The following is a 20,828-nucleotide window of genomic DNA, read 5'->3' on the forward strand; positions in this document are numbered from 1 at the left end:
AGAACATAAAAAACCCCAGCTTTACCCAAATCTGTCCCAATCTTTGCATGTTCACGTCCTCATTGAAATTAAATATCCTCTTTTTCTTTCTGTCACCATTGTTTTCACATTGCTGAGTCTTTCATTTTTGTTTTGCACTGCTTTGGAGGGACAAGGTGATTCAGCAGGAAAATAAAAGTCACGTTTAGTGTACAGAAAATGCTGAATGATGAAACAAAAATTCTCTCTTGTCATCTCCCATCGATTATATCGCTTTCACTTTAGCAATAAAATCTCTTCACTGGACCACCTTGCTGCATTCTTACTTTATTTTACACTTCTATTCGACCACTTTGTTCACTCAATACCATTACCACTGCATTCTTCCATCAGTTCCTTTTTCTCGCCTCCCTGCAAGCTGCTAGTGTTTTTGTGCCTGTATAATTCACACACACACACACACACACACACGCACGCACACACACACGCGCACACGCACGCACACACACATTGTGGAAGCTTTGGACCATTTGGAACGGATATATAATGGAAATCAAGGCTGCTCATTATTATTTTTAGCGGTGTGAATTATGTAATGTTTGGGCACTGATACAGTTAATGACACCACACACACACACACACACACACACACACACACACACACACACACACACACACACAATTGATAATTAGACCTTTAACCATCTGTCTCTGGGCTTAATGTAAATGCAGATAAAATTCACTAATATATATATATATATATATATATATATATATATATATATATATATATATATATATATATATACACACACACACACACACACACACACACACACACACACACACACACACACACATATGTTTGTACTGCTATGCTTCTAAGCACCTTTCACTAACATTATAAATGCAGCTATGAATACAATTCCTAAACCTCAATCCAACCATGACCATAACATCTTAATCCAAACTTTTTGGCCCTTTTTTTTACATCAAGGTTGCAAATTTGTAGGGCAGTTTTCCTTGTGTTGACCAGGCCAATGCTTGCACAAGGTCAATCTTATTAGATATCCATATCCTTTTGGGCATTATATCACAAGATATAAAACATAGAAACTTGTATAGGCTGATAGGAGTGGAGCATGATGTTATCTTCTGCCATTATAGCTCATATGCCTCAAGGTTTAACATGCTGACATTTTGATAACTTTTTATACGTAGTGCCCCACTGGATTATAGACTAAAAGCAATTGGATAAATGCACAAACTAACATAATCATTACTTAGCCAGTCATATAATCAGTTTTTGCTTGATGTCTGGAACCCACAGATATCACCAGATGCAAGAATTTCTCCTAGTGATGTCTTTAGTTCCTGCTTGCCCATGAGGCATTTTGACTGCAGTTTTTCATCATTCTGATACATGTTGATCTCTGTGTCTCAGAATATTGTTTTAGAACTGTAGGCTGTAAGAAGTTATAGGCAAACTATAACCTTTCTAATTTTATGAGGTTTACTAGAGTTTTGCATTTTATACTAAACCCATTGTATTTCCAGGGCACCAGTTCATTCTTTCCTATTAGGAATTTCACCATACACTTGATTTAGGCACGTCTTATGTTTTTGCTATCACTCCAATTTTTCAGCCTAATGATGGCTTGCTTCAATTGCAGTTTCAGCTGCTTGGAATTCATATTAAGTTCACAGTGAGAGATTCCATACGCAGATGGCAAGAAAAACTCTAGACGTTGTACATGCTTATAGAAGGTGAGTTTTTACAACAATATTCTAATTATTTTTAACACACATATATAATGGGTTGTAAATCCTTTAATCCAATTTGGATTTGGAATGTCCGAAAAGCAAACCTAAAAAATATTGAGCAAATACTGATTACCGAAAAATATAGAACTGCTACACCATTGTCCGAATTATTATGAACCTTTCTTTATATGCACTAACCAATAAAATCTGGCCATTTTTAAGATTGCCCAGCCCAATCAACATCCACATCCACAACATCCACACTCTCCAAATACACAACAATTAAAACAGGTGGTTACAAGGTAAAGGCAATATCTATGATGCCCTCTAGTGAGTGACTGTAGTACATTTTTGACTCCATACACACCTAGAATTCAGATTCATTTAGAGTTTTGGTTGCTGTCTTCATGCAAACATTTTGTTCCTTTGCAAAAAGTACATTTTTAAACATTAATAGATGATGATCAGAGTTAACTGAGAGATAGCATTGACAAGCTTCATCAAGCTCCTTTTATTTAAGCTTCATTTACCAGTACTGTAGATGGCATAGAATGTCTGAAATGTTTATGTAATTGTTCAAACCAAAAAGCATTGTAGAATAAGAACAAGAACAATAATTGTAGATTGTAACATTATTGTAATCTACCACATAATCACAGTTTCTACATTAACAGATTTAAATTATCTGACAAAAGTGAGTACATCCCTAACATTTCAGCAACCATTTTGTTACATGTTCTTAAGGGGCAATACTACAGAAATAAAAATTGGATATACACTTCTGAAGAAAATCTTTTTTATTATATATTTTGTTTTATTTCTCACTAAAACAAAACAACAACAGAGCCGATCAGTCAACACACACACAGCATACACTCAAGCATATTAATAACAACAATATAATGCTAATATGAGAAAGTGACCATGGAAAGGCAAAGGGCAACTCAAAACAAGAGGGAAACAATTACAAATGAGTAAACAAAACAAAACACAAAAAAGAAAAACATAAATCAGGGCTAGGGTCTTGCCTGTAGAGTATGTAAATACCACAAAGGGGCACATATCCGCCAGAATACATCGGATTTATTTTGCAAGTCATACATAAGTTTGTCCAAAGGGAGAAGATTAGCCATTAGTGCTAAACGCATCTTTAAAGTTGGTACCTGTGGCGATGACCATAGAATAAGTGCATTTCTTTGCCAAATAAGTAATGATATTTAATAAAGACTGTAAGTCAGTAGAGAAATCCAATGATGTTTTGCAGTTTAGTTAATAAATAGTTGGAGACAAAGTAAAATTTCTATCCAGCATCTTCTGAACCAGATCATGTCACCTCATGCCAAAAAGGTTTGATGTTCTTACAGTCCCAAAATAAATGCACCAACGTTCCTATTTCAGATTTGCATTTAAAACACATCTGAGATACATTTGGGTACATTTTGTGGAGGCGTACCAGGGTTTTGCTCATGCACAGAGCTTGAGATTGATTTATGAAAAACCTCCTCACGTATAGAGAGCTATTCGTCATCAGTAAATGACTGGCCCATATTCCTTTCCCAAACCTTTTTTAAAGGATCCAAAGGAGAAGAGGTTCCTGATAACAGAGAATACAGATAAGAAATCTGCCCCTTTAATGCCCACAGAAGAAGAAGACTATTTTCAACATCAGAAAGTTCCCAGCGAATTTTCCCCTGTCTCATTTCAGACAGAGGAAAATCTTAAGACCGGGGAGAACATTTCAAGTATTTGCATTTTGCGCTGGTGGATTATAACCAGGTTATCTGAACCTGACCCACAGCACGAGGAATCAACTTTTTGATCGACCCTTGCAAGGCCTATTCTTGGAAAACCTCTGTATGATGCTGGCCACTGTACTGTAACTCAGTTTCAGGGTGTAACAAATCTTCTTAAAGCCTACGCCATCTTTGTGGAGAGCAACAATTTTTTTTAGAGTTCTTTGCCATTAGTTGCCATGTTGAACATTCAGTGGTCAGTATAAGAGAATTGTATGCAAAGCACCAAATTTTAACTGCTTTACTACAAGATACACAAATTTGGATGGTCCTGTCAAACAGACAAAATCATGAACATGATGAATAGGACCTTTGGCTTTGCATGGTTAAACAATGTACAGCTGTTATCACTTAGGGTGTAATCAGTTATTTTAGACAATAATGGCTGTTGTTGAGTTATTTTCAGAGGACAGTAAATCTATACTGTTATACAAGATGCACATTGACTACTTAAAGATATATACAAGTTTTATTTCAATAGTATCCCCCACTCCCCAATAGTATCCCCCACTCCCCAATCTGTCAGATCAGTATAATCAGGATCAGAAAAAAAATTGTGTCGCTTTAACTCAACATTAATGTAAATTTGACAAATAGTCTGGTGTTTTATCCAGATCATATTCCCACCTCATATACATTGATTTTGAGAATCTCGGGATCCACTTCATTCCTGACAAAAAAAAAGCAGTTACTTCAGATGACTAAAATTGTGCTTGTGTTTGTAGAATAATTGACCTTACATCTGACTTTACACTACATTTTAAGTGCTTATTTATATTGTCTCTTTTTTCCCTCTTTTTTTTCATCAAACTGGCAGAGTGAATACATTACCCTTCAGCCCCTGCACGTCACATGACCAGTCATGTGTCACTGAGCACTCACACCTGTTTTGTGTTGTCATTATTTAGCGCCCCCTACTTAAGTACTGGTTGTCAAGGTTTGTCTTGTCTTATGTCTGTGTCGTTGTGTGATCTATGTGTCATCGATGTATGAGTTTGAGAAACTTCATTAGGTTTTATCAGACACACACACACACCCCTCACACACACACCAATAGATTTTATTTTAATCACCAAGCATTTGTTTTACTGATGCACCAAGTCTCAAATCAAGCACCAAAATCTGCCAGAATGCGTTCATCCGGCCATTAAAACCGTCCGTGTAAAAACATAGCAAAGGTTCTGTTTTATGTCCTTATACTACTATACTTTCTTTTCGGCTGCTCCCATTAGGGGTCGCCACAGCGGATCCTCCGCACGTTTTGATTTGGCACATGTTTTACGCTGGATGCCCTTCCTAACGCAACCCTCTCCAATTTATCCGAACTTGGGACCGGCACTAAGAGTGGCTGGGGATGGTTCCCTGACCGGGAATCGAACCCGGGTCGCAGCGGTGGGAGCGCTGCATCTTAACCACTAGACCACCAGGGGACCTTTGTTTTATGTCCTTATGATTTATGTAATCTTTTCCTTGAAAACATTTACAAGAATATTTCGTCTTCATGCTCTATGTTGAGTTTGGTTTCACTTATAATAAACATACATTTGCGTAAAGCATCCATAGGAATAATAGGAAGCACCATAGGCCGGCAACAAAGTGGTCGGGCAAGGAATGCACCAAATGAATGACACATCATTCTTACTTCTATTCAACATTGGAAGTTGTCCAGCCCTGCCATCAGCAAAGAGCTAGCAAAAACCAGTGGGACCCATGTACACCCATCAACTGTCTGAAGAAGTCTGGCCAGAAGTGGTCTTTTTAAATTGCAGCCAAAAAGCCATATCGCTATAGTATAAACAAAGCTAAGCGACACAACTAAGCATGAAAACATATTAACTGCAGAAAAATTTGGAGATTTGGTCAGGATTAATGGTGTCCTCAATGTTGAGAAACAAAAAGAAAAAAAACTTCAGAACAAGAACAAGAAGTTCTTCAAATGATGGTTTGGACCCCACAAAGCCATGATCTCTCCAAAATGTTTGGAAGAACCTGCCTTCTGAGTTATTTTAAATCTGTGTACCTAGAAGAATTGATGCTGTTTTGGTCGTGGTCATATTAAATATTGATTTGGTTTGGATTTCTTTTCTATTTCCATTGAGCTTTAAACATTTTTGGAGAAAGGAAGGGAAGAAAAGGAAAATAAAATGGCTATCAATATATCAAACACACACACACACACACACACACACACACACACACACACACACACACACACACACACACACACACACACACACACATTTTGAGAGAGATAACGGCTTTAGTTTTGCATCATGCTTTCCAGCCTGCTGGTTTAAACGCTTCTATGTGGACCTTTGCCTCACTCTTTCCATAGCAGTGTACATCTCCCTGTAAGCTCATTAAATGCATTTATTTCCCTCTGGGATGTCAGGAAAAAGTCTTCATACCCTTTTAGTACTCCTGAAGGCTTAACAGGAATGCTGACGTGCTGCCAACAAGCTTTTTGTCTCTCTCAATTAAATATACGACACAACCAGCCTTATGGAGAAATCTCTTAAGTGTATCTCGCTAATACAAATATAAAAATCTAACACATAAAAGCTTAATCAATTTAATAGATAGATAAAAACAAGTTTACTTAAATGCATTTTTACATGCATTTTAAGTCCATTGCATGTTGCCTTGTTTAGAAGGCTTGTCTTTTAGACCTTTTCTGTGAAGCAAAAACACTGCGACTAATTGAATATATTAATAATAAAAAAAAAAAAAAGTAAATTAGATTGTGTACACACATTATGATTTGACCTTGGTTTATAATTTTGTGACATCATTGTAAAGATAATTTCAGTCTGATGGAGATATATCTAACTTCAAAACAGCAGTGGCAAGTGGTCCAAGTAAGAACAGCTGGTGAATAACTACATGGTCATGGGAGTTGCATATAATGAAAATTAGGCTGTCTTGTCTGATCCTACAATTTTATGATTGGTCATGACATCATTATGTTCTTTGTTAACAGTTTTTGCAGTGTGTCAGGATGCATTTTCCTTCTGTAAGAACCACCTTCTATTAGGGAATCTGGTTACTGTGAGGGTGTGTACTTGGTGCAACAATGTTTATGAAGGTTGTACATGCCAAAGTAAAATCCACATGAATATCAGGACCAAAGATTTCCCAGCATAACATTGCCCAGAGCATCACACTGCATCTGTCAGCTTACATTCTTCCCATTGAACATCCTGGTGCCATGTCTTCTGCAGGTAAGTGACGCACACACACTTGGCCATAGAAATTATGTAAAAAAAAAAAAAAAAAAGTGATTCATCAGACCAGACCACCTTCATCAACTGAATCTTGCTAATGTTCTGAAGTTCACTTGATATTTGATGACCTTTGGGGGCATTAGATTTTTTTGCTTTGTGCTCACAGTGTATGGGCTGGATCACTGTGACACGCAATAGAATAATGCAGTTGCTAATGATTGAATGAATGAACAAACGTGGGGATGGAAGCTATATTGATGGAAGACAAATTTGACGTGATAATTACAACTGACTTCTCAGGCAAGTGCTTATATTGAACAAGGTAGTTATATTTTACTATAATTTATAATAATTAATAATTAAAAAAAACAGTACAGAAACAGAAATCTTACCTGAAACCTTTAATATTGTTTAGAGTGCTCACAAAACACTGACTGCAGGATAATGGAATATCAGCATTGCAAAGTTCAGTATTGAAAAAAATACATTATATACACAGTGCTCAGTGAAAATATTTTGATTATCTATAAGGCGCCCACACCAACCTATTGGAAATGTGTTAGTGAGTGACAAAGTTTCCTTTTGTAATATCCACTAGTAAAATATTGAAAAAATTTGAGAAATCTGAGAATGTGTCTTTGGATTACAATAGTATGCACAATGTCTTACTTTCCTTAATCAGGAATTCTTGTAAATATCTCTTTTCTTACATTTTGCATCTTTATACTATGTGCTTTCATATTGCCACAGTGTGCTTGTTTCCACTCACTCGCTCACTCTTTTCTGTCTTTCTATATTTTTTTTAATACACGTTTTTTTTCTATCCTTTATTTTTTGTTTCAGGACCTTATTAAAAAAACAGACAGTTGCATTACAAACTTCAAAATTTAAAAATACATTTTAAGCTATTTAGCAATTGAAGCTTAATTCTAAATGGTTTCAATAATGTCATTTTTTACTCTGCTAATAGCACAGTGAGAGCTTTAGAAGATCATTTTACAACATTTTAGAGTATTACAGAAAAGTGTAAATGGCTTAGTGCCAAATCAAAGGTAATTGATCATTAGATGTGTAGAAGTATATTACAACCACCAGAGTGCAGTATTACATTACACTAAATACATCAGAAACAAAAAGAACAAATAATTCAAAACACAATAGCAAATGGGTTTAGACCTTTGGGATTAAATTTTAGAATAATCACAGCCTTGCACAGGTTCAGGTTTTTGCTGTGCAACATTATTTCCTAATAAAATATTTTTGAAAGTAAAATAAGGTAAAAGGAGCTGGCCTCGAGTACAAAAAATTAAAGAGAAATCACTCTATTGCAATTAAATTTGGACAAAAATTCCTAACTGACATTTAAACAGCTTTAGATCCAAATTTTGTTACAGAAAAAAGGATAATATTTAAGAGGTTTACATAAAAAAAAAAAAAGTGTTGATACAATTAGTTTTCATATGCTCAGGGACACATATTTACTCTGCTTTTATTTCAGATCAGATGTAATGTTAAGATACGCTCTTAGGAATTCTCTCCTTAGTAGGACTGAAAATAAAGAGAGAGTGCATGTGTGTGGTTGGCAGTATCTTATTTAAGACCCTCCTTGTGGGTGAGATGTGATATGAACACAGCAAAGCAGAGCCATATGGAAGTTTATATAAAACGTTCCACTAAAATAAAAAATGCAGACCAGGGGGCAGTCTTAAAGCCAATTTAGAAAATAATTATTAAGATGACTGTGTTAATTCTAATCATATTCAAGCCTCTTAATTTTCTTTTTTTAATGTAAGAACATATTAGCACTAAGATTTTGCCCTCTTTTTTCAGTCAGACAAATAACAAGCCAGTTATAGATGACAAAAATAAATAAAATACATTACTTTTTCTACTGCATTCAGGTGTGTTCAAAAAGAGAAAATACATCACCATTTTCTCAGAGAAGCAATTTCTGCTCATTCATCTAGGAAGGGTTATCTCCAAACAATTTTGCTGTCAAATTAAAAAAATCTAAACATTTGCCAATCTTCCCAGGTCATGCCAACTGTCAAGAATGGTGGTAAAGGAGTGATGTTTTGGGCTTGTTTTGTAAACACAGGCACAGAGACAATAATCCCAACCAAACCAGCAAATTTACATTGGAATGGCTAAAGAAGTAAAAAATAAATATGTACTTATGGAGTAGGCAAATCCAAGTCCAGCCCTTAAACCCACTAAGATGCTGAGGCAGGATCCTAAGAAAGCTGTCCATAAACAAATGCCATTAAACTTCAACGAAATGAAGCAAATTTGAAATGAAGAGTAGGCCACAATTTCTTCAAAATTATGTGAAAGAATGATAACACATACAGAAAATATTTTACTTTGAGTTACTGTTGCTTTTTTTAATCTAGGATTATGGCATGGTAACAAATCCACCTAAGCTGGCTCCACACCAATGAACAATTTTACTTAAGGTTATTTCTGATTGCTGAGCCCCTCATCCTATAATTAAATCTAGCTCAGAAAACCTATTTCAACTGCTTGTACCATATTCTTTTGGTCACTACCCAAAGCTTACCTTACCTAAAGATAGGAAGACCAAATGACACAGTGGAAGAGAGTTTTATCCACAAACTAAACTCTTGCGATACCACTTAATAGTGGCTAATCAATTTGTCATGGATCCTTATTACTCAATCTTACACCACGTCTTAATCCATTACACCTGGAAAAGATTCCAAGAAACCTCCTTCACCAGTGGCAAGGTCACTTCCTTCACTTGAAGAGACCACTTAGCTGTTACAAGAAAAAAATCTGGCCACAGACATGGAGGTACAGACTTTTATTCCAGCACCTTCACACTCATCGCTGAATTGTTAGATTGCATATCCATGCATGGAGATCCACTACAGGTGATAATAAAAGAACTAACATGTAAATACCAGAGATGCTACGTCTATTCCCCTGCTCCATACTGGACATCTCAAACGTCACCATATCTTGGTATCATGTCCATTAAAGTGATACACATGAAAGTGATAAGAGACATGACACAAGACACAAGCCTGGATAACACAAATGTTAAACTTAAAACCATGAATGGGGAAACAACACTATTTACATCCATACAGATAGCAGACTGCACAAAGTAAGGACTCAAATACCCTGCACTCTTGCAATACCTTCTGCAATAACTGTCAAGACAAATGATGTGTCTTATTCAAATCAACATAACAAATGATAGAAATGGCAACAGACTGTTTGCTGGTACTGATTTCAATAATTGAAGCAGATTTTCTAACTCCAACTAACATTAAAGATGTACATTGCCACACAACCTAAGCCTTCTCCATTGCTGTCAATAACTCTGGCTAAATACCCGCATTCAGTGGCTTTTATCCGCTATCGCAACCTCAACCATGGACCCCAAAACACCTAAAATTGTGAATGGTTTGTCTTCCACTTATGAGCTGCTGAATTGTTGAAACATATTAGGGTCTACCTCAAAATCTTTTCTATGATCTTTACTAACTCCTCCACTAACTAATCCTTTTATTTTTCTCCAATATTTTCTGCAGCAGTTATGGCTCTCCTTTATGTCGCAGATGAATCAGAAGAGCCCCCTGTGAATATTACACAGAAGCCCTCCTTTAACTTCATGGCTTCTTTCACCAGTGGTGTTCACTGACGCATCCTAAAGTTAATGCCAACAGCCTTCTGGCCACAGTCTTTATAATGTGTCTTCAAATTGGTTTGATAAAGTGGTTTGATAGTGTCCCTGCCAAAAAAAACAAGCATTGATTAATTTATAAAAACAGCACATGCCACAGAAATTGTGGTTTCTCTCACACTATAGCAATGCACCAATTTGTACAAATTTTGAAGTATTAATTAATGACAGATCATACATTTAGCAATTTATAGGTACATGGAATGTTGTGGGATGACTGCAAGGCATCGTCTATGTTACAACTAATGTAACTGAGAAAGTGAAAAGTGATTATAAATACAGAATGTTTCCTTAGAAAAACTTTTACCACAATTATATTATAATTAACAAAAGGGTGTTTTTTTTTTTTTCAGTGTTTGCTATACAAGTGCCAGTGAAAGAATTACGGTTAAGACAACATATAAGTGCAATTATTGCAACCTATTGTTTGATTTATAGCTGGAAAAGCTGATGTTATAAACAATTAGTTTTAAGAAATCAGCAGTGCTGTTAATTTACTACAATGTACTTCTTTATAAATAGTTCATTACCAAAGTTTGTTGTCATTAAATAACTATATACTAATTGCTTATATGTGAGTAGTTTATGACAAGAACAGATTGTGTTATATCATTATGACAACACTATATGAGAATTTGATGCAGTATTCCCAATAATTCCAAAGGGTTCGCTAATGTTTCTTCCTAATGCATTTTTGTAGCTGTGTTCACATGATGAACAGTTTCTGGAGAGCTTATTTTTTATTTTCTTTTGACTATCAAGTCAACATTACAGTTCTTTAGGAAAGCAGTCAGAGGGAATGTCCAGAGCAATGCTGAATGTTGTTAGTGCCTCCTTTACCATTCCAGACACTTAGAATCTGATCCATGGTGTGCTGAATTTGCTCTTGTAGCTTGTGATGGTTCTATACCTTACTAAGGCATTTTAAGATGGGTTTTCCTTTAATTTGTTGCATGATAATCTGATAAGTGGACAGATGTCATCCTGTTAGCATTTACATTTAAATTTGCAGCATTTAGCAGACGCCCTTGTCCAGAGCGACAAACAGAAGTGCTTTGAGTCTCTAGCAATGAATAAATCTATACTGGTACTCTAGATTACAAACTTATGACAAATCGGCCTACAACTCTGTTTTTTTTTTAACAACGCAAACTTGGAAAGTGTTAGTTTAAGTGTTTCAGAAAGAGGAAGATCTTCAACCGTCGCTTGAAGATTCTTCAAGCGATACATCTAGGGGAAGTTCATTCCACCACCTCAGTGCCAGAACAGAGAAGAGCCTTGAAGTATACTTACCTCTTACCCTGAGAAATGGTGGTACCAGTCAAACAGTGCTGGAGGATCTCAGACCGCGTGGTGCAGTGTGAGGTGTGATGAGGTCTCTGAGATAAGATGGCGCTGGTCCATTTTTGGCAAGCATCAGTGTTTTGAATCTGATACGTGCAGCTACTGGAAGCCAGTGGAGGAAGCGCAGCAGTGGGGTGTTGTGGGAGAACTTGGGCAGATTGAACACAAGTCACACAGCTGCGTTTTGGAGCTTAATATGTGCTTACCAGCAACTTGTGAAGGAATCTTTCATAACATGGGTTGCATTATTCCAATTTATAATGCACTGACTATTTTGACAGCTGCTAGGAACATATAAAAACATTAAATGATTTAAGATATTAAGAAACGTATTGCATTTCAAAGTGATGGAAAAGAAAGAAATCATGACTATAAGCTATCCAGTTCTACCCCTTCAACAAGAGCTCATTTGGTAGTTTATTAGCTAGGCCCATGCACACAGATTTATACCGTTGCCTCTGCATGCTATCATATCATTCATGTCCAATACAAACATTAGTTTTGCTCATACAATGCAATGCTTTGATCTGTGACTCTTTAATACACCACAACGTGCCAACATTAATGGACCGGCTATCATTATCAATGAGACTGAAAGAATAAAAAAGATTAATAGATTTTAAATAAATAACTGCTATAATTATTATATAAAAAAAAACATATACAAATTACTGTTATATACGGTACATATTATTTGATAGGTGAACTGCATATTGCAATTAGGAATAATGCTCATGTTATAAAGATGGTTGGCTAATGAATATATATAGAATTGATAATGATCAGTAGAAATTAGCTTTTCTTGCTAGTGCAATGCAAATGAAAAAGAGCCAGCTATATTGTCTCCTTTTCTCAAATGAACTGACCTTCTAAACTGAGTATAGAGGTATGATGGCACACCATCTCCCGCTTATCACCCCATGACCCTTCCAGTCATTGATTGGTTGCATACATGCCCACAGGCATGATGGGAGTCTGACTCATTGCCTGCTGGGTAAAAGTAAATACCTGATTGCTGACACCGCCAACTGAGTCAGAAAAAAGTTACAAAGGAAATACGTCTTTAAAAATTTTTTTTAAGCCCTTGGGTCCATGGTGCACTTGAACTATAACCAAGCTCTCAGTGGTAGGGGAAGTGGTAAGGAAAGGGTACAACAAGGTCACTGGCTGGCTTATGATGACAGAAGAACAATGTAAAAACCTTTTTCTCTCATGACATCCGAATAGTTACGGGAAGCGGGGTTATTTCAGGAAACATAGTAATGGAATGCTTATTTCTTCCGCCGGTTAGACAAACATGACAATTTCCTCATCGCCTTGTCGTTTTTATCTTTTTCTCATGGTCTTTCTCTTAATCTATGTCTGTAACTCTACAAAACTGGAGATTTTATACAGTGTATATTGCCATAAAACGTCATACTGTCAATTCAGCAAAGATCAAATTTCATGAAATCACAGTTATGATATACACCCTATAAACCTAACAATATTCAAACACAAACTTACTCTATGGGTAAATAAAACAAATCATTAGAAACCTGAATATATTCATCTTTGTTTGTGGATAATGTGTGTGTGTGTGTCAGTGTTCCTTAAAAGGCAGAAGCACGCCTGCAGAGGGTTGTGTTGAGGAGAAGAGAAGAGAAGAGCAGAGCAGCGGGTCAGAGCAACAAAGACCAGACGCCTCCCAGATCATAAACACTGTGTTCCTGCAGGAGCACCTCTGCTTTATGACATACACACACTCAAGCATACAAACATTCACACTCTACACACAGTACTTCACACGGTCTTACAGGAAAACATTGATCACTTTCTCTGACAGTTCAGCTAACCAGTGCCAAGCATGCTAGTGTGCTTATGTGTGTCTCTATTAACCTGCACTATACAACCTAAGCATTACCTGGAGCTTCTATTCAGCTTGTGTAACTGCAGGTAGGAGTCTGGAAAAAAATAATCGCCCACATTGACATCTATGCTTATCAGTGGCCACCAACACAGTCTTACACAGTACAGAGGGAAAGCCAGATGGTAAGTGATTATGTAAGTAGTTCAAGTATAATAAAGCTCTTCAACTGTACTTTTTGATTAGAAGTACATTGTTGCAGTCCACCACATCAAGCGCTTGAAACAATTCTATCATTGTGATTTTAAAGTCACATTTACATCTGCTCTGTGAGTTACACATACAATCTAAACTGCAAGTAATAGTAGTCTTCTTACCTGGCGCACAATGCTGTTGTAGGTCGTGTCTGAGCTAGTACTTCCATCAGAACCTTTGAACCTTCCTTTTCTGCCCAGTTTTCTCCTGTGACACTGTAAAAAATGTAGGAAAATCGTGAATGAACCATTTTTATTTTGAGACGAAACTATAATCGTAAACCAAATTAGTGCGATTCGGTTTACATGTCTCCAATGGCAACCGTGAAACGTTCCTGATCTAAAATGACCTTTTTAAATAGCCTATTCCCCAAAGCCATGTAAAGTTTTGCCAAATAGGGTGGGCATGTTTTATTTTAGTACTGTCAACCCCAGTTAAAACTAAGACAAACAGAATTCAGAGTAGGAATAGAGCAAGAGAAAGGGAGAGAAAGAGAGACAAACAGATAGAAAAATATGCAGACAGAAAGATCCAAAGCCAAAGATTAATGGCCATTATCCCCACATTTTTTCTTTGTTTAATTTGTAACTACAATAATTGTTTGTAGTGTCACATTTGTTGTCATAGCTGTTAGCACTTTACTGAATTACAACGGCTCATGCTGCTATTTTTAAAACACATCTATCACATATTATTACTAACTATGTTCAGTGCAAAAGTTTTCAGAATTATTGTTTTTATGCATTGGTAATATTGGTGTACTTCCACGCAAGCAGATGAGCCGAGTGGGGATTACAAGGTAAAATAGCACTATGATATGTACAGAGCAGAAGGATTGCATAATCAGAACTGGAAAACACTCCACTATGTTTATAGTTTTTAAAGTGGGGTCTGTAGATCACATTTGTGTGGTATGTGCTGTATGTCCAGGGAATCATCTCTACATGTAGTAAAGATGGCGCTAGCTTCTGCAAGAGAAGGAAGTGCTGCAGGGATGCAGGTAGTGTGGCCTCGAGAGGCAGCGTCTCATTCCCTCGGTGAACCAGAGACTGACCAGTCCCTGCCTAGTCTGGATGGGAGCAGCTAGGTTGAGAGGACAGAGGTGCCAGAAGTGGCTGTAGAACCTGACAAAGGTCAGTGGGGTAGACCAGCCTGCAGGGTTGCAGATGTCTTGGAAAGATGCTCCAGGGGACAAGGACTTGGAGGCTGCCACACTTTGAATGGAGTGAGTTCTGACCTGAAAGGTACGAGAAGACAGTGGACTCATAAGAGGATAAGATAGCATCCACAATCCACCTATATATATAGGGACCGTAGCAGACGAACAGCTGCTCCAACTTTCTCCACAGCTCTGTTTGGTGGACCTGTGTGTAAGCTTTTTCTGGTCAGGTGCCTGAAAGGAAGTAAGGGTAGAATGCCTGAAGCACAACGGGTTGTGAGAAAACTGAGAGTTTGGGGTAGAGAAAGGCACTGGCCACGCCTGGGGTAATCTCCAGGAAAGACAGGGCCACTGAGAGGGCCTGAAGGTCCCCGACCCTCTTTATGGAGGAGTAAAATGTGGAATGGTGGAATAAAAAAAATCTTAACTGTAAGAAGTGTCAAGGGCACCTTGGGCAAGGGCTCGAAGGGAGGTTTACGCAGGGCCTCCAGAACAACGGCCAGGTCCCACACAGGCACTCTAGGTTGCGCTTGAGGCCTCAGCCTCTGGGTACCACGGAGGAAACGTGTTACTAACAGGTCCCTGCCCAGTGACTGTTTAGTGAGCGGAGCACAAAAAGCTGCAATAGCAGACATATAACCTCTCAGGGTGGAAAGAGACAACCCTATGTTGAAGTGTTCCTGAAGAAATTCCCACACTAAACGAACCAGGCAGTTAACTGGATCCAACCACATAGTAAACAAGCACCACTTCGTGGCATATGACCTCCTCATGGAGGGAACTCTGGATTGTAAAATAGTCTCTGATTACACAAGTGATTTAGAGCATGGACACATGGAAGCGTTCCCAAAGCGTTGTTGATGCAGCTCGAGTTCCTGAAGGGGAACTGTGATTCTTAAATACAAGCTTCCAGTCTAATAATGACCAATGTAAAGCAATAAATAAAATAATAAAACCTAAGAAAACTTATGTCAATATAATACAAAATATTCCATATCTATATTGTAACATAATGTACCTCAACCTGTAAATGATGTCAGGGCATAATTAGCTCCAATGAGTCTACTAAACAATTGAGATGTTAGATGCATGTGCCAAATATGTCCATTTAAATACAGACTGTATTGAAATACAATGCTCATTACGGGTGATAACACTGATAAATATTTTTACACTGGAATCACTTAATTTGGAGAAAAACATACACATACACGCAACATTTGTAAGTAATTATACAAATACTGAGTTGAAATTAGAAAGTGACATTTCCTGAAGAAAATGTGTGGTGCTTGCCAGTGCCAAACTCAACACCGGGTGTGACACTGTAGTTTTTTAGGTGCGGTTCAACTCCTCCCACTGTGCAGAGTGTTTTGATTACACCACTATTTCCGAGCATATATTTTTTTTTGCCGCCTATTTGGGCTAATGGAGGCTAATGAGTCCGTTGATATGTCACATGTCCCCTTTTACAATGTTTTTAACCCTTCTTACTTTGTTGCCCCTACCCCCCTTCCCCTATAGAGTGGGGGTTTAGAGCATCCCCCATTGTGCAAATTTCCCTACCACAATGTTTGGTTTGATGTATGGCATGCCTGGGGTCTGTGGGCTTTGACGCAGCTCATTCACTCTATGTGTGACAATGTAAGTGAATCCTCGCTGTTTCCCCATTTATTTCTATGGGGGAGATTTATTGTTCCCTACCTATTTTTCCGGGTGTTTTCAATGAATGCGGGGTGTATGGACGCAATCTGCTGCCCACCCCGGACAAGTAAATATGTCATACATTATGCAATGAAAAATGCAAATCCCGGCTAAACTGTGGTAGGTCGGATTCCATATTAATTTTCTACAGGGGCCAAAATGTCACGAAATTGCCATAATTCCAAGCAGGTCTGGGGTTCGAGGGGCATATGTTTGCGACCCACTCCGTCCCCCGTAGGAGTAGATATGCCATATGTGCATGTCGGACGGTCAAGGGCCGAGATATAACACACGTGTTTTCTGCCCCATTAATTTTCTATGGGAACATTTTTGCCCTTTTGGTTCATGTGATCAAAAACAGCTGGGGCAAATCCTTAAATAAAAAGTAATAGCACACCTCCCCCCGAACAGGCCACACGATTTGAGGTATCATCCGTGGTGTTGGGGCAAAAACTGCGGGACGAGAATTTGCAAAATTGTTAATAGTGATGTTGCTCAAGCACCACTAATTAAAAAAAAAAATTTGACATCATGGGATAATATGTGACATAAAATAATATGTGATAATATATTTTTTAGATGGGTGATAACAAGTGAGACATTGTTCTGAAATTTGAAATTTACAATTTATTGACCTTTTCCTTAGGAGTTTCTGACTGCAAAATGTTTCAGACTGACTGAGCTATAAAAAAATTATACAGAACATTGTCTCTCTGTGTGTGTGTGTGTGTGTGTGTGTGTGTGTGTGTGTGTGTGTGTGTGTGTGTGTGTGTGTGTGTGTGTGTGTGTGTCAGTCAGCTCAATATGTAAAAATAAGCAGGTATGATTAATGTGTAGACCTTCAGCTTCAATTAAAAAACTATTGTTTTACACATTTACAAATTATAACCATTTACTCAGGTTGGAAACTAATTGGACAAACTATTATTATAAACATCTGAATATTTTTCATATTTGAATGCAAATACTTTGTAAACAAGCAGTGTCCAAAGCCAGTTAGCCATGGTCATTACCAGATACTAGGATTTCCCCCTTAGGTGCATTGCCATACATTTGCAGCTGCCTCCAGTTGCATCTAGTCTGTAGGTCCTTCTATATTCAATACTGTCCTCAGTAAATGAAAAGCATGCTCAAATAGATGAGGTCAGATGACTGGCTTGGCGATTTAAAAGCATCCTATTTCTTTGCATTCATAGTATGTTTTAGGTCATTATCTATCTGTATCCATCTGTAAAACACTGACCATTATTTAACAGTATTTCTGAATCTGACCAAACAGTATATACTTAATAAATAATCCTGCTACTTCTATTAGCATTTGCCATGTTTAAAAAATATTGTGGTATGCTTTGGATCGTAAGCCTTTCCTTTGCCATATTCTTCTCTTCTTTTCTTCTGTTCTCATCACCTGTCCATTAATCGTGTTTCAGATCTGAGCTTTTCAGGTCTTTTCTAGCAACCTATTAAGGCATTGTTGAGTGCTCTAGATGTTATAAAGGTTTTTTGTCCTTCACCAAGGAGATAAATGTATGATCATCCTTTTTCATTGTGGTGTTCTGACCTTTCTGTGCTGCTGAGTTTCCCAGACCATCCCTTTTATTTAGGAAATAAACTGTTGATTTAGTTACCAAATCTGTAGACCTTTTATCGCTTCAAATTGTCATGAAATCAGTTATCAGGGCACAACTTAACCATGGGTCAGTTTGTTTTAAATATATTGTATACAGAGATAAAAATGCTAAAATTGTACTATGTCCAAATATGGATCCGAGTGCACGTGTGCGCGCGCGCGCGCGCGCGTGTGTGTGTGTGTGTGTGTGTGTGTGTGTGATGGGGAGTCAACTGTATATATTAAATACTTTAAAACGATGGTCTACACTTTACAGCAAAATAATCGGTTTATAATTGCAAATTACGCATCTATCTAACTGAACCTCACTCACCTGCAGCGCGGGGTTCTCGAGAGTGTCCAGATGTTTTTCCAGTGAACTTGAAGGCGTTTTGGACATGCTGTTCACCACCATTGGACATTGCTTCTCGACGAAGCGGTTTGTGATGCTTTAGGATGAAAAAAATAAATGTTCGGCTCTATAACAGAGTGAATAGAAGCAAGCGCAAACAGCTGATGATCCCCTCGGCCGCTCTTCCCGGAGCTTGGCGCAAACCGACAAAAAGTTTTTATTTAGATTGGTTGAGAAATTTTGGACAAAGCGACAGACGAAAGGACTGTCAGTAAAAACGCCTGTGTTGAAATAGCTAGAAAACAGTCCCATTTAGGATTAAGTATGTTGACTCATTCAACTGCTGTTTTCCATCCCACACGCACTATTTCGTTATTCAACGATGCGCGCGCGCACGAATAGACACACACACACACACACACACACACACGCACGCACACACCCGCACACACACACACACACACACACACACACACGCACAATCCCATTAGCGATTTTTTTCTTCGGGGGTGAAATGCGCATGTAATAAATCGGTTCTAAACCATTTTCAGTAGCTGATACATATTAATGACTTTTTGATAATCACTTTTTGGAAATACTGTATTGAATAATATAAATAGACTGCTTTGAGAGACATCTAAATTTTAGACAGCATTGTGTTCTGTCGAATGCATTATTTGTAATATATTTATATATTGTCTCTACATACTGTACATAAACACATTTGTATATAAATTCACATATTTTTTTGTCTATAAAACTAGCCATAGTGAACAAGCTTCAGATTTCAGACAGTTTTTTTTTTTTTTTTAACTATAAATGACCTATAAAGTAATACTATAAATGAATTCAATCCAATTCATTAAGCACTAAAACAGCTAGCGAAGGTGAGCGAAAAGAAATGAATGACTGAATTCCAAATTCATACAGCAGTTATTTCAAATCCTAGCCATGCCAATATTCAGTATAATACACTTTTGCTAGTATGATTTTGCTAATACACTTGTATTATAAATCCATCGAATACTACAGCAAATGATTGTATGTCACATTTAAAAAAGATTCAAAAGACTGTAGCCCTTTTAGCTGACACTGTTTTAGAATCTGGTACTAATTAGACCAGAAGTGCCACTTCTTCACAGTATACCACTGATTCGCTAAAAGGTTTTGTCTTTGCCAAGACTGGCCGAAAGCTCCTTCGTGTAAAATATCCATGCATTTCTCCTGTTATTCGTCTTTAGTGTGATATTATATTTGTAGTTACAAGTATTACTGAGACAGCTCAGCGAGATAACAAGAACTTGGCCTTTTTTGGGTTATAGATTTTATCAGGCAGACATTGTCGTGAACTTAGGCATTATGGCTTCCCAATGTACCAACGTCATAATATGAGTAGCTAAGGTCCCTATAAGGGGTGCCTTGGGTTCCACATGGAAGTGCCTTGATGACTGAAGATGATTATCACTAAGAGAAGCCTTAACTAGTCTCTACATCTCTGAAACTTTTGTACAGCCAGCTAAAATGATAAGTTTGATTTGGATTACCTTAAAGTGTCACTCTTTGCTCGTATGAGGACTAGGTGATGAATCAAATTAACTTTTCAAATCTTTGCATAATGTATCTGACCTGCATATTTCTTCCTTTCAATAACCTTTGGTCCCACTGACAACTCCAAACTGTTGCATTTTTCTCTCTTTTTTCCTAGGCTTTCTAGCAGTGCTTTATTTAGTTGAGATTTATTTTCAGGGGCCTTAAGTGCCTTCTACAGGAGGTAAAGAAGAGCCTGTTCCATAATGAGTTACATCATCAATAATAATTAGTGAAACTTTTCCGGAAGCAAACATTCAAGCCCCAAATGGCACTTCCTCCACTAAGATTAATTGATGAGCTATTTTTCTGTTCCCAGATCCATGTGATTTGACTTTGAGAGTGGCCTGGAAAATACAGTGGCAGACCATCAGGGCCAGCAAGGCCTTCTCTGCTGATGGACAGACATTCCTGCAAACTCTCTTTTATACTTCCTAGAGCAGTGCAATGGGGGAAAAGAGTACAGGTGTGGCCTCAGGCCATGCTTGCACCATGGCGCCCAG

At 37.6% G+C, this 20,828-nt stretch overlaps 1 protein-coding gene across 2 annotated transcripts in view; it reads right to left on the bottom strand.

Moving 5' to 3' along the window:
- Positions 1-19,168, bottom strand: part of cacnb2a (calcium channel, voltage-dependent, beta 2a) — a 78,231-nt gene extending 59,063 nt beyond the window's left edge. Inside the window, exons 1-2 of one of the 2 annotated variants that reach the window (XM_083541987.1) lie at positions 18,721-19,168; positions 14,040-14,132 (exon numbers count right to left, since the gene is read on the bottom strand). In XM_083541987.1, coding sequence (XP_083398113.1) covers positions 14,040-14,132; positions 18,721-18,801 — 174 coding nt within the window. In that variant the 5' untranslated portion in view covers positions 18,802-19,168. The remainder of the gene's footprint in view (positions 1-14,039; positions 14,133-18,720) is intronic. The other variant, XM_083541990.1, reaches the window with a different exon arrangement.
- Positions 19,169-20,828: the final 1,660 nt, after the last annotated feature.

Source organism: Silurus aristotelis (genome assembly GCF_946808225.1).
Source record: "Silurus aristotelis genome assembly, chromosome: 5".
NCBI classification, from domain to species: Eukaryota; Metazoa; Chordata; class Actinopteri; order Siluriformes; family Siluridae; genus Silurus; species Silurus aristotelis.